This window comes from Bombyx mandarina, chromosome 20 (assembly GCF_030267445.1).
Source record: "Bombyx mandarina strain Sakado chromosome 20, ASM3026744v2".
NCBI lineage: Eukaryota > Metazoa > Arthropoda > Insecta > Lepidoptera > Bombycidae > Bombyx > Bombyx mandarina.
The window spans coordinates 9,104,417-9,118,193 of NC_143226.1; the positions used below are offsets into that span (position 1 = coordinate 9,104,417).

Consider the following 13,777-nt stretch of genomic DNA (forward strand, 5'->3'; position numbering starts at 1 on the left):
ACTTACGACTTACCCGATGGTAAGTAGTCACTTTCGCTGATAGACATCGGTATGCCAGAGAAACCTCATTTGATAAAAACCATTTCATAGCGTTTGAAAAACACCGTTGAGGTGACTTTATTCCATTATAGGTAACAAGGCAGTATGTATGATCTCAGCTCCATTGTCAAGCGATCCGATCGTTGGATCCCATGGCATGTATTCACGAACAATATCTTGCCTGCCAGTTGGTCCACAATATTCAGCAAGACACGAACCGCGTGCCTTACTTTCAAGTTAACTAAATCATTCGACCAACCATTCCTCCATTGATCTACAAACACATCGATCTTGTCTCTTATCACGGTTATCAAAAACGCATGCCTCTCTTTGTACGCCATAACGTGTATTTTCAATCAACCCTTCAACATTAAACATACTCAAAGCAAGAGATCAAAAACAATAAAAGTACTGGCGTATTTTAAATTCTTCATTGGTTCATTATAGGCGCGACATTGCGCGTATGCCTCAATAATATATAATTATCGTTAGCTAGTATCTGTGCGGAAATGCTTTTTGATAAGATACAATGAGAAATGAAAATGTATCGTATTTACCATAACTGCAAACATTCAGTTGAGGGTAGTTTTGCAAAACCTGAGGGTAGTTGTGCATATTTTAACGTACTTACTTATTATATTGCAATTAATTTTACGATGTTTAATATTTTTTTTCCTATCTATACTGATAGCTTTGAGAGGCTGCATCAGCGTTACCCTACGTAGGTGAGCTCTCGGGGCTCAAACCAGGAGGTGTTGCTAACAATGGCCCTACCAAGAACGGTGCTTCGCAGAGTTTACCACCGGTCGGAAACGCGACCCACTGAAAAGTTATATAAGATATAGTCGTTACAGAAAGCAACTGAGACCTAATATATCAAAAAAGATGGCAGTATTCACAATCAAGGCGAAAAAATATAACATAGACCAGTCGCAGCTACGATTACAGTCTCCAAAAAAAAAAGCATCGTCCTCTGCAAGATCTTCCCTTTGTACATTAAAATACTGAAACCCATTGCTCCTAACATTGCAATTTAATCTATTTTAGAATAAAAGACAACACGTTTAAAAATAATAATATATTCCCGACACGACATTTCGTGACGAGAGTACGCCCGACATCAGACGAGACGCAACCACGTTCGCCAATCACGACTAGTAAATCTTGAAAGTTTGTCATGGCCAAGAGATTTAGAATTAGTTGGCTCAAGGACTAAAAATCTATTTTCTCTCGGCGTAGGGAGGAAGACCTTACAACTGTGAATATTTAACCTGTTGACGAGGTAGACGGCGGGCGATCCATCTACATTGATCGAAATCCTCTTTTAGCGACCTTTTTTTTTGTCCTACCTAAGCTGAGAGCCTTGAGAGACTATATCAGCGTAACGTTAACTAGTAGGTGAGCTCACGGGGTTCGAACCTCAAGCTTTAACGACCGCCTTACTAGCACTGCAGGGAGTGTCGGCGGCACATTTAAAAACGAATGAGAAAATCCCAGGCGGGTACCAATTTTTCTAATGAAATACTAGGTACGTATATCAACAAATGTTCACGATTGACTTCCACGGTGAAGGAATAAAACATCGTATAATAAAAATCAAACCAGCAAAATTATAATTTGCGTAATTACTGGTGGTAGGACCTCTTGTGAGTCCGCACGGGTAGTTACCAACCACTACTTTACCTATTTCAGCCGTGAAGCAGTAATGCGTTTCGGTTTGAAGGGTAGGGCACCCGTTGTAACTATACTTGAGACCTTAGAACTTATATCTCGAGGTGGGTGGCGCATTTACGTTGTAGATGTCTATGGGCTCCAATAAAAACTTGAGAACAAGTGGGCTGTGAGCTCGTCCACCCAGCTAAGCAATAAAATAAAATAAAAATAGCAATAGCAATAATACATTATGTAGTTTATATTACAATCGACAACAATATAAAGACTAGTTGCATCTTCTTTGATTGTTGCAAAAACAATTTATCTTCATTTATATTTTACCTTCTATCAGGAACAATCGTGAGCGTGTTGTATATGAAGCTTGTTGCAAACATTCAGTTGCCGATTTGCAGCGGGAGAAACGAAATAATAATATAATATTGTTTTCGCACGAATGTAGCTCAACCGCAGTGAACACGATTCCATACGTTTAACAAACCATAAAACGATTTAATGAACATCAACAGGCCACTTTTTGAAACAACGTAGGCTATCGGGTAAAACAAAAATGTTTTTTTTTTTTCAATAAACAAAATTTAACAAAATTCGATTTTTATAAAAAAAATATCGAGTTTTTTTTCCTACCTAGCCGAGAGCCTTGAGAGGCTATTTCAGCGTAACCTTAACTAATAGGTGATCTCACGGGGCTCAAACCTGACGGCGTTGCTAACACGAACCCTAGTAAGAGCAGTGCTTCGCAGAATCTACCACCGGATCGGAAACGCGACCCACTGAGAAGATCCGGCGAGAAACTCAGTGGGCTGTCTCTGTGGGTTAATTTACTCGCCCAGCCCTTCATCGCAAGCGACGGGTTCGACGAGAACGATGACCGGCTGAAACAACGTGAGCTATCGAGTAAAACAAAAATGGTTTTCTTTTCAGTCAACAGAATACGACAAAATTCGATTTTTATAAAAAAAATATCGAATAGTTATTCATATATTGTATGTATTAGTTTTGTATTCGTTTTTAAGTTTTTATGATTGGAATCATTTTTGTTTTCACTAATTGCTTAAGTAAGTCTCGGTCAATTGAAATAATTTTAAGACGAATGAAATTAATTTTGCTCCTGGTAGACATACATTATGAAACTGTGAGGGTAGATACGGCCACCGGCGAAGAAGGAGTCGTTACATAATACCATTGAGACTTCAATCTCAGATATCAGGGTGGATGGCGGAATCTACGTAATGTTTACGGACTCAGGTGGGCTGTGCGCTCTTTCACTCAATACGCCAAAATATAAAAAATCATCATCGATCACTCCACAACCACTGTCATAATAATTATAAATCGATATTTGTCAAGGTATCTATATATATAAAAATGAATTGCTGTTCGTTAGTCTCACTAAAACTCGAGAACGGCTGGACCGATTTGGCTAATTTTGGTCTTGAATTATTTGTGGAAGTCCAGAGAAGGCTTAAATTAGTTTAAAAGGTAAATAAATATGAAAATTCTCGGAATTAAATAAATATGAAAATTTTGTTTTTCCTTTGATATGTCCCCCGTCGGACGGATTCCTTTTGTTTGTTTTAAGTTTATTTTATACAAAAGTTCAGTTCTTTTATTTGTCGATTGAGACACTACGAAGTATGCCGGGTCAGCTATACTTGATATTTATTATCAAGCCCTGGCAGCAACAAATTCTATATCAAGAGATTCCTCACATTAATCAGAAATAATACATTCGCAACCTAAACACGCATTCAACACACTGTACAACCGATGACTAAATTACAGTCCATTAGGCACTAAAACATGTTTACATAATACATAACTGACGGCTAAAACACAAGCGTCTGAGTACAGTCGAAACAGTGTAAACAATAATGTTTATTACAAAACCCAATTTATTACACAGAGAATCTGATTTAGAAGCGTTCGGGAGCTAATAGATAAGTTCGGGTGCATATTGTACGACAGCGCAGTCCCATACCCGCCGGAAGGGACCGAGTCAACATTTTGCAAGCCCCCCAAAATGCCGGAAACTAAACGGATCACTCATCCTCTTCGAACTCTCCCGTTGACAGAGACCATGAAACTTACTAGAATGAGCTGTATCTACCGAACTATGACAAGATCGTATTCAAGACGAGTTTCATTTTAATATAGGATGTCCCTGCTTCATTATATACATTAATTACGCGAAAATTTCAATCGTTGCATTCAAATAGTATCTACATTAGTCGTAAAATGTTTATCATTTTCACCTTTTAATAAAGGTGAGAATAATTTGTAAAGATAACTTGTTTAAATAATATGAAGTGTGTAGTGCTTAGTGGGAACAGTACGTCATCTTTCTTTCACACTGATGCTTTAGTGGCAGTACCGTCATGAATGTATGATATCTATAGTCTTTATATATTTGATAACAGACGTCGTAACTAATTTATTTACTATTAATTAAAGTATAATCTTTAAATGGGAGAACTTTGCAACCTATAGAACGCAGATACACAAATTTACACTTATTTTGGAATAGAGCATCCGTGGCAATAGAGCATAGAGGTGTGTCGTGAACCCGTACGTGGGTGGATAACATCAGTCTGCGTTTTATGCCGTGAAGCAGTAATGCGTTTCGGTTGAAGGATAGGGCAGTCGTTGTACTGTAAAACTGAGACTTAGAACCGGTGGTAGGATCTTTTGTGAGTCCGCACGGGTAGGTACCGCCACCCTACCTGTTTCTGCCGTGAAGCAGCAATGCGTTTGGTTTGAAGGGCGGGCAGCCGTTGTAACTATACTGACACCTTTCAACTTATATCTCAAGGTGGATGGTGCATTTGCGTTGTAGATGTCTATGGGCTCCGGTAACCACTTAACACCATGTGGGCTGTGAGCTTGTCCACCCATCTAAGCAATAAAAAATAAAAAATAAAATCATGTCTAAAGGTGGGTAGTGGCATTTAAATTGTTAATGTCTATAGGCTCCCATAGCCACTTAACACCAGGTGGATCGAAAAAACTTTGTATGTTAATATGGATTCATTCGACGAATTCTGATCAGAGGTATTGTAATTCTTTAAAGTTCTAACTTTGAAATTGTGTTTTTCGGCAAATTACCCCTACTACCAGATGATGTTTTATCAAAAGAAATCAGTACTTATACAAACTTATATTATTTGTTTCTAGCTATTTTTTGTAAAGCTATTTTAAATAAGTAAATAAAGCTCAACATGCGTTAGTAGGGGAATAAGGTAAGATTAAAATTCTATCTTCAAAAGTTGCTTTTATGACAAAATATTTCATAAGTTAATTCATATATTCTATTAAGCCATTGTGGTCTAACGATTGGATAATGCTTCGTGTATTTATCTCGAGCTATGTAACTGTGTTGGTGTCCAGACCTCACAGGTATCTACCAGTATTTCTATTTAAATATATAGTCCAAACATGTTCACAAATGACTTCCACGTTGAAAGAATAAAAACACACAATTTAAACCGAAAATGTCTCATATACAATTGAGACAACAACCTAAAGTTTCAATTTGGGTATGCGGCATTCACTTTGTGATGTTTTTTGTTTCTGATAATTTTGGCCTGAGACGATCACTTACAAAGAGCTGTGGAGGATCACCAATGGAGAAGGAGATCATTACGCGAAAGTGGCATTGGATTGGTCACATATTGAGAAAGCCCGATACCCATCTATTTAAGAGAAGACTGACTTGGAAAGTGTCTGTCCCAGTTTCGGTGGAGTAGGAGTTAGGCGTCTTGGGAACGACGTGGGAGGAGCTAGAACAGGCTGCCCAAGACCGATGTCAATGGAAGGATTTGATTCAAGCCCTACACCTCAGCAGAGGGTACTAGAGAAGAGAGAAGAAGAGATATTGTGTGATATAAGGTTACAATTCTACAAAGAGAAAATCTTTCACTGAGAGCTGAACGGAGAGCAAGAAAAAAATACTTCTAAATCATTTGTGCTTGACAGATTGGCAATCCTAAATTTTACATAGCGTATTTGTGTAAGATTTTTTCAGACAAAGAAACCACCTGAACCATTAACGAATACTTATTTAATTTGAAAATTAGTTATATACTTCAATTCATTTCAAATAGAAAATTAATTCTTGTGTTGCAGACTTTGATTATTTACTAAAATATAGATAGAGACATTTACATTGATGCTATCAACAATAGTACCATTGCAACTTAGATCTTTTTGGAGATTTATCATTGAATACCAAACATATCTTTTGGTTTTACAAAATTATAGATTCTATTTTCATATTGTAGAAACTGTTGAATATGTTTAGTCTTTACAGATACATATACCGATTGATAATAACATTAGTTTTTCTAATTATTAAATGTTAGATCATATTAATGATAGCCACTTAGTTTGTTTAACAAAAAATATTTTTTGTTCTAAGCATTGAAATGTTCTAGGATTTCCACTAGCATATTTTTAAAAATTAATACAATTAATGTTTATTTTTTTAACTACTTATGTGCTGATTGCTAAGTAACAGAAAAGTAATTAGTTACATTTATTTTTTAAGTTTGAGATGTTTCATAGTTAGAGCATTCTTTAACTAAAAGGCTATTTGCACAAAACTTATTTTTCTAAAATCGCAAAACACGAAATTAACAACAAAAAAGTGTCCAATATTTTTATTACGTATTGACCAGCTCCCGCTGTAAAGTTACGTCAAAGGCCCAAAAATCGATGTTTGGTCTAACAAAGATTTTTTTAAGTAATACAAAAAAGTCAACTTCAGGAAATGTTAGCAAAACATCTGTTCTATCGCTAAGTCTCGATAATTACACAAGATATCGTCTATCTATGCGGTTGTACGTAGGCTCTTCTACTCAAAGAACCGTGACTAACCCGCAGATGTGCCCTCCAGCTGGTGTACCGGTGACCCGGCGCCTCCGACAACCAGCCACGCCAACAAACCAACCGAAACCAAATAGGTTACAAAAGACACTAAGTTTGGCCCTAAAAATCTAAAATTTGGTACCAAGACACACATACTCACATGTAACAACGTTTATCATCCAACAACGAGTGTCATGACGAACCAAACTGTTGTATCACTGAATAAATAATCACTATTCAACAAGGAACATTTTTTCGTAATGAAATTCCAACTGATGATTGCACTAAATGATTTTTTTTACACGTTTAACTAATATAATATTGCACAAAAACCTTTAATAAACACATGCACAGAACAATGGTTGTATTTAACGTTATTATCACAAATATAAACGAAATATCACACACGGATAACACTTTTCTGATTGTCCTTGCGCCCACATAAATGGGCGGCCATCTTGCGTTCGCCCGGATGGGGAGGTAATGTTACCAGTACTGATCAGATATTTAACGGGAAATTCCAAGTCCAATTATTTTAGTTTAAAAAGGCAATTATTATGAATATAAAAGCAGCCTTTAACAAACAAAACTTAAAATCTCAGAAACAAACAATGCATGTTTTTTTTCAGTGTTACATTAAAAGGGCCCCACTTCTGACAAAATATAATTGATAGGTCCACGTCGAATAAAAAACCAGTAAAGTGATAGATTCTATAATTCAGGACGCGACAAGACATTTATTAATAGATTTCAATCAAAGAAATATGCTTTATATATTTATTGCATAAGACAAAGTAGACGAACTTAGAGTAAGCCTGGCGGTTACAATTACCATAGTTGTCAGTGGTTAACGGTGTCTAACTTAGTTATTGTAAAAGGCAGTCATTCAAAAAACAAATTAAATACTTGTGTGATAATTTAATGTACTTTTTATTTTTATGTACTTTAACTGTGAGTAATGATTCGGTTATTGCTTACAAGTATTTTTATTCGTATTTTTATTAAGAAAATAAATCAAAATTATCAAAGCTTGAAATCTTTGAAATAAAAATATGCGATCTTAATTTATAAATATGTGAAAATTGTGATCATTCGAATGTGAAAAAAATTGTTTTAAATAAGCCACTGCTGCTTTTAACCTAAATAAAATTCTATAACATGACAACATTTAAAATCAAAGTGAATTTTTGTTTCATTTATCCATATGAAAAGGCAAAAGATGTCAGCCCTTACAGCCAGATGCTTTTCGCATCCTGCTACATCAGTACATACAGTTATCTTTTTACAGGCAAATCACTTGCAGTAAATTGTTTTTTTTTTTAATTTTTACTCTTCTTCTTCTTATTCTGGTCACAATTTTTTTGTAATTAGTTTTTCCTAATATATGATAATATGTTATGTTTGGTCTACATTATTTTTGTTATGCCTGTACGATTAGATGACTGGATTCAAAATAGAAATTCCTTTCGCCTAGTCTTGTGTTATGTGCCTCAGTTTCCACCGGAACTTTAAGTGTGCAAGCTTTGCTGGGTCCTAGTTTTTTGTTGCATTTTATTCTTTAATCTAAATAATAAATCAACCTGAACTTTGCTTCCAAAGGGAATTATGACAAGAAAAACGTTGCGCCAGTCTTTTCAAGGTTGTTTTACTTAAATATATTCTATTCTACATAACTGGGGCTTAAAGATTTCGTTGCAAATATCAAATCATAAAATCTTTAAAAAAATAATTACACATAAATTGTGTAAAATTTAAATGTACAAGATCTATGGAGGATAGAACGAGGGCGCATATCTCGTGACACGTAAAAGCTTTTTTGAAGATTTTTTGGCCTGATAATAAAACCTTTAAGCAAGTATTTTATTTTATAGTTAAATACTGTTAATAAATGAAAAATTAAATGAAGCGAAATGAGATGAAGTTGATTACTTTGAGTCTTTAATCAACAGGGATGAAATTAAATAAAACGAGATGAGATGAAATTAAATAAAATCTCAGTAAAACGGTGGTTATGAAATTTTACCAGTGGACTTTTCGGAAGAATCGGAGAAGCTACGTCCAGCGGCTTTGTTTAATTTTCCCACATTTGTGTACTTTCATAGATGCTCAATGTTGGATGGTTAAAATTGAGAGGACTGGATTCTGTACCTGCTTCATGCCTGCTGCATCAAACACCCTGCTTCATGGTTAATACAATTATATGGCAAAGACTTTGTACACTATTACACCATTACAATATTTTATTTTTATAAAACCCTAAGATGTTGCACTGTCCGTGTCTAGATGAGTCCTAGTCATAGCTGAAGAGAAGACAATCATCTGTTTTAAACATTTAAATAAACATTCCAATATTGGAAAACTATTACTTCACATGTGACAAGTGTTGCCTGTCATTCCTATGGAGGTAAGGAGAACCATAGACCTATATAGTAAGGACACGACATATTGTTCTATACGTACAATTGCATATATAAATAGCACCCATTTTGAAGGCACACACATAAACATATATCTATCTCGTTCTTACTCAGCACTTTAACTCGCAGGAAAACAATATAACCGTATTTCAGTGCGTACATAAAATGAAACATGAATATACGTAAATGTCTCCGTCTCCGTCTAATGAGGCCGAAAATCCGCCATGTTTAGCGCGCCAAATGTCATTGTCACGTCAGTTCGGCCGTCTGTTTTGGGTTGTACATTATTTATTGACTTTGATATCGATTTAATATGATTGCTTATATAAAATTTCTTATTTTATCATGCTTAAAACATACAAAAATAATAATTAAAACATATTTTATAGGATCTCAAGAAAGTCGATGCCCCAAAACTATTATCTATATATATTTAAATTCATTATGGAGCCCTCATCCGAAACAGATTATACACATAATATATTTGAATCCGAAATATCGGACACCATTTTTCGGTCGGAATCTATTCATCATGACACTACTCATAAATACCTCTTTAAAATATGTCATCAAAACATATTTAGACATTCTGTTTAGATATTTCGGGAAAAAGACTACCGACAAAATCTCTTCGGAACTATTTAAATAAAATAGTTTTATTCCGCAGTGAGTAAAACACTATTGTAAATTCGTTAAATATTTATTAATTAAGTGATTTTAGAGAGGAAGTCACAAGGAATGACGTTTGTAATTTCATTAACGAATAAATGTTCTGTAGGTGTTTTTTTTTATCAGGCGGTCCCTTGATAAGTTTATTTGCGTGCGGTGCGGTAGTGCGATGCACCTTCCTTGAGGTGCACTGAGGTAGTGTGTTACGGACTTTAGAGTCAGCAAAACAATTAAAATAGATTGTAATATTCTAAGAAAAACACGAACTCAAAATACGATAACATTCAACATGCTAGAAATGGGCTGATGGCACTGTACTATGCCATATCTTTATGTTTTGCGGCAAATGACAACTTTATAAAATCAGTGTAGCAAATTTTAAAAATCGTCATATCGTTTACTTGGAAAATTTGAAGCACGAACTCGTCTTAGATTTCACATAATATCTAAATCACATCATCTTTGCACATAACAATATACTTACTTCCTATTAAAGTATAAATTCTACAAATACATTCATACTCAACAATATTCAAAATAAAATAAGCCAAGAACGTTTATCGATAAAACCTACTAACATTAAAATCTTCTGGGCAGCACTAAAACCGCCATGTTTTGTGGCCAGATGACGTCACAGTGGCACGAATTTTTTGTTGACGTTTCATTTCCATAGGTTTCCTACTTCAGTGAGGAGAACGGTCTCAGTGTGTAAAAAGTGTCCAATAAAATCTGCTAAATAAGGGTGGTGCTACAGTAGCAACCGGGTAAATTTAAAAAAAGGCGCTGAAAGTTATTAGCATAAGATAGAGAAATAAAAAAGGACGAAAGAACTGTGGGCACTACAAAATCAAAAAAGTATTTTTTTTAAAGCTGATAAGAAAGTGCAATCGATGTCTCCACGTTTTACCAGAGCAATAATTTTAGGTTATATTGACGAAATTAGTCTGAACTACGTAAACGTGTGAGGTCTTGTGTATTACATTGTCACTATTGTCAGTAACTACTCTAGTCATTAAATACATTAAATTTCCTAACTCAGCATACTTCAATCAGTTAACAACTGCTCAATTCATATCATACCCTGTGCCTGTGCTAGCGCCATTCTGGAGGATTTTTAAATTGTTATTTAGTGCTGAAAGTGGGACACCTTTTCAAAGTTCTCCCATATGAGACGATTCTAGAGGTAAGCCTCTACCCTCCATAGCCATTAGGTACTTACATATTCAAACTTCAACACTCAACAGTTAATAAGCCACAAATATTACTTACACATTTAAACCAGAATTGATATAAAATCAATAAGTAGATACATATATAATAATAAAATATAACAATTCACACCACTTCGCTCCACACGCTCCTGCCAAAAAGTCCAGATTATGGAAGTCCAAATGGACGGTAAGTACAATATCTTTGAAAACATGTTCATGTTATAAGCCGTTTTTTTTAATGTTTGAGATATTACTGATGGCCTAGAGGCCTTTCCAGATTCACCAGGATAGGTGGGCGAGCAAGGGCTCCGCTACGAGGGGTGGGATTTGCTAACAGCTGCCCGGGCGCCTCCAAAGGAGACCTAACAACTCAAGAGTCGCTGCTTCTCGAAATAATCTATTAGCGGATCGGAATCGCGATCCGCTGAGAAGATCCGGCGAGAAACTCAGCGGGCTGATGCTTAGGTTATGTTACATATCGAACTCTTTGCCGAGTTTGACGAGTACGGTTACCGGGGTCCCTTGTCCTAGTGTTAGAGCTGAAGGCGTCTAATGCAAGGGTTATTGGATCTGATGGATCCGTACGGACGTGCTTGGGGCGTCGACGGTGACAAGCTCCTGCGTGATCAGGATTCGGGGAGTAGTCAGCGGCTGCAATAAGGCGATTATCATGACGCATAGCCTTATCGAAGTACCGTTCCGACGCTGACTTCATGTATTTCCGGATTGATTCGAGGGCCAGGTCGTCGTGTAGGTCAACGTTCCTCACGAACCACGGAGCTCCGATGGCTTTGTTATACACTGCATTGATCGACAAGAATATATTTTGTCTTAACCATGGATAATTCACTAAATATTTTAGGCTGGTCATAACAGTGTTTCTAGTAACTACCTTCATACTTTGAGTTGAAAATAGAAAAGTGTTTCGAGGCTATCAATAAAATCAACAAAATCGACATTCGAGTCATAAATGAAATAAAAATATATAACACTAGCGACCCGCCCTCGCTTCGCTTCGGAAACATTAAAACACACATGAAACAAAAAAAAAAAAATTAAAAAAAATTAAAAAAAAGTAGCCTATGTTCATCAGGGACAATGTCGGCTTCTAATGGAAAAATAATTTTTCAAATCGGTCCAGTAGTTTCGGAGCCTATTCGAAACAAACAAACAAACAAATCTTTCCTCTTTATAATATTAGTATAGAAATAAAAATATAGGCTAAAGTAGTTGTATCAATAAAGCCCATAATGGCAATATTTAAGGACAACGAAAGGACAAACATATTTCATTAAAAATATTTGTAATTAAAGACTATTTTTCCTTAAACATTTTTTGTATATACAATTCGAATCCTTTTAACTGATGGGACTTGTTCGATGATTCTGTGCCCCCTGTGGCCTCTTGCTCACTCTCATCAGGCGACCTGCAATTCCTCTAAATATACTGTTTTTTTGTGTAGCAGTAACTATCTTAGAATATCATTATTATAATCTTTTTCATAAAAGCCTGAATTAATAAAAGTTATACACAAACAACATTCAGGTCACCAGTCTACCCAGCAAGAACGCTTTCTCAGTGGAAGACCTACCCTTTGTTGTTTCCTCCAAATTTATTTCCATATTTTTTTAAACCATGTTTTGAATATGTAAATAGTATTTTTTGGTACATATTAGAAACAATTTAAGTTACCATCTCTTGACCAACTGCACACTGTCTGTCCGCCCTCTGTATGCCCTTTGGAATAGGAACCCTTAAATTGACAATTTATAATACAGATACTTTATATTCTTGTATACTTCATATATTAGTGTACCATTTCTAGAAGTATACACAATAATATTGGGAGTCTTCTTAATTTTGTTAATTAATAATTTAATATTAAGATCAAATAATAATGAAAACAAGTGAATAATTCTATATAATTTTTTTATTTTGTTAAATCACTTACAGACCATAGGTCTTACAAAATAAACTATTGTTATAACTTAAATTAGAAAATATATCAACTTAATATTAAACAATAATTCAAGAAATTAGATCACGATTAGTGGTCAATAATAACAAAGCTGTAAGAGAAAAATGCAATTATTAAAGATATTTTTTGTTTATTTTTCATTTCCTTTTTTTTTTAAATCACAATTTATTTGAAATACGATTCGCCTTCTAAAACGAAGGCATTAAACTTTTTTTTTCTTATTTTGAAAACTTATAACGAATATTCTTATGAAAAACGCAAGTAATGAGTAATAAGTACAACACCAATGGATAATCAATAATGTAAAAAATCTGCACAAGAGTTACAAAATGCTTAAAGAATAATTTGAACTTTGAAACTATTTCCGATTTAACTTTAGGTACATACCTACAACATCATTGACACAAACAAAACTAAGTCATACATACAGTACATAACGTTATCCGTTGTCGATATTAGAAATCAATTTCAACACATGGAATGCGACCATTTTGTTTGACTGCCGACTGGCTGGCTTAGAGCGCGTGGACTGCGATACCCCGGCTGACTCTTATTAATCAATCGGCTAAGGACGAATACTTATTTCATATAAAAATGCACTTTTCATTATTCTGACTAGACCGCACACACACTTGTTAGCCCTCCTGTCACCGTCACACCGGGCTGTCACACTGACACTGACAAGCAAATGTCGATTGTTTTCACAATTTAATGTCTAAGGGCCTTCTGGACCGCTTCGTCGCGGGCTCCCAATCTTTGAATAGCAAATTCGTCAGGATCGGCGATCGATTGTGAATTGTAGATTTCATTTGACGATCAGACCGGGGTTCTTTTGGTACTCCATCGGGAGGAAGATGTGCATCAGTTTCTCGATTTCGCCTCTGCACAACGGACAGCGGTTGCATCTGTAAACAAATAACAAAATT

The 13,777-nt window shown here is 35.3% G+C and overlaps 2 protein-coding genes across 8 annotated transcripts in view; both read right to left on the reverse strand.

Moving 5' to 3' along the window:
• px (MAP7 domain-containing protein plexus) overlaps positions 1 to 7,069 on the reverse strand; it is a 159,126-nt gene extending 152,057 nt beyond the window's left edge. For 5 of the 7 annotated variants that reach the window (XM_089735699.1, XM_089735700.1, XM_028185502.2 and 2 more), the window contains exon 1: positions 6,737 to 7,050. The gene's annotated coding sequence lies outside the window, so the exon portion shown is untranslated. Of the gene's footprint in view, positions 1 to 6,736 lie in introns of all 7 variants that reach the window. The other 2 variants (XM_028185500.2, XM_028185504.2) reach the window with 2 other exon arrangements.
• A 5,716-nt stretch (positions 7,070 to 12,785) lies between these two features.
• The window catches only part of dnr1 (E3 ubiquitin-protein ligase defense repressor 1), a 33,691-nt gene continuing 32,699 nt past the window's right edge, over positions 12,786 to 13,777 (reverse strand). Inside the window, exon 6 of the mRNA XM_028185513.2 lies at positions 12,786 to 13,756. Within this exon, the coding sequence (XP_028041314.2) occupies positions 13,657 to 13,756 (100 nt within the window). The 3' untranslated portion in view covers positions 12,786 to 13,656. The remainder of the gene's footprint in view (positions 13,757 to 13,777) is intronic.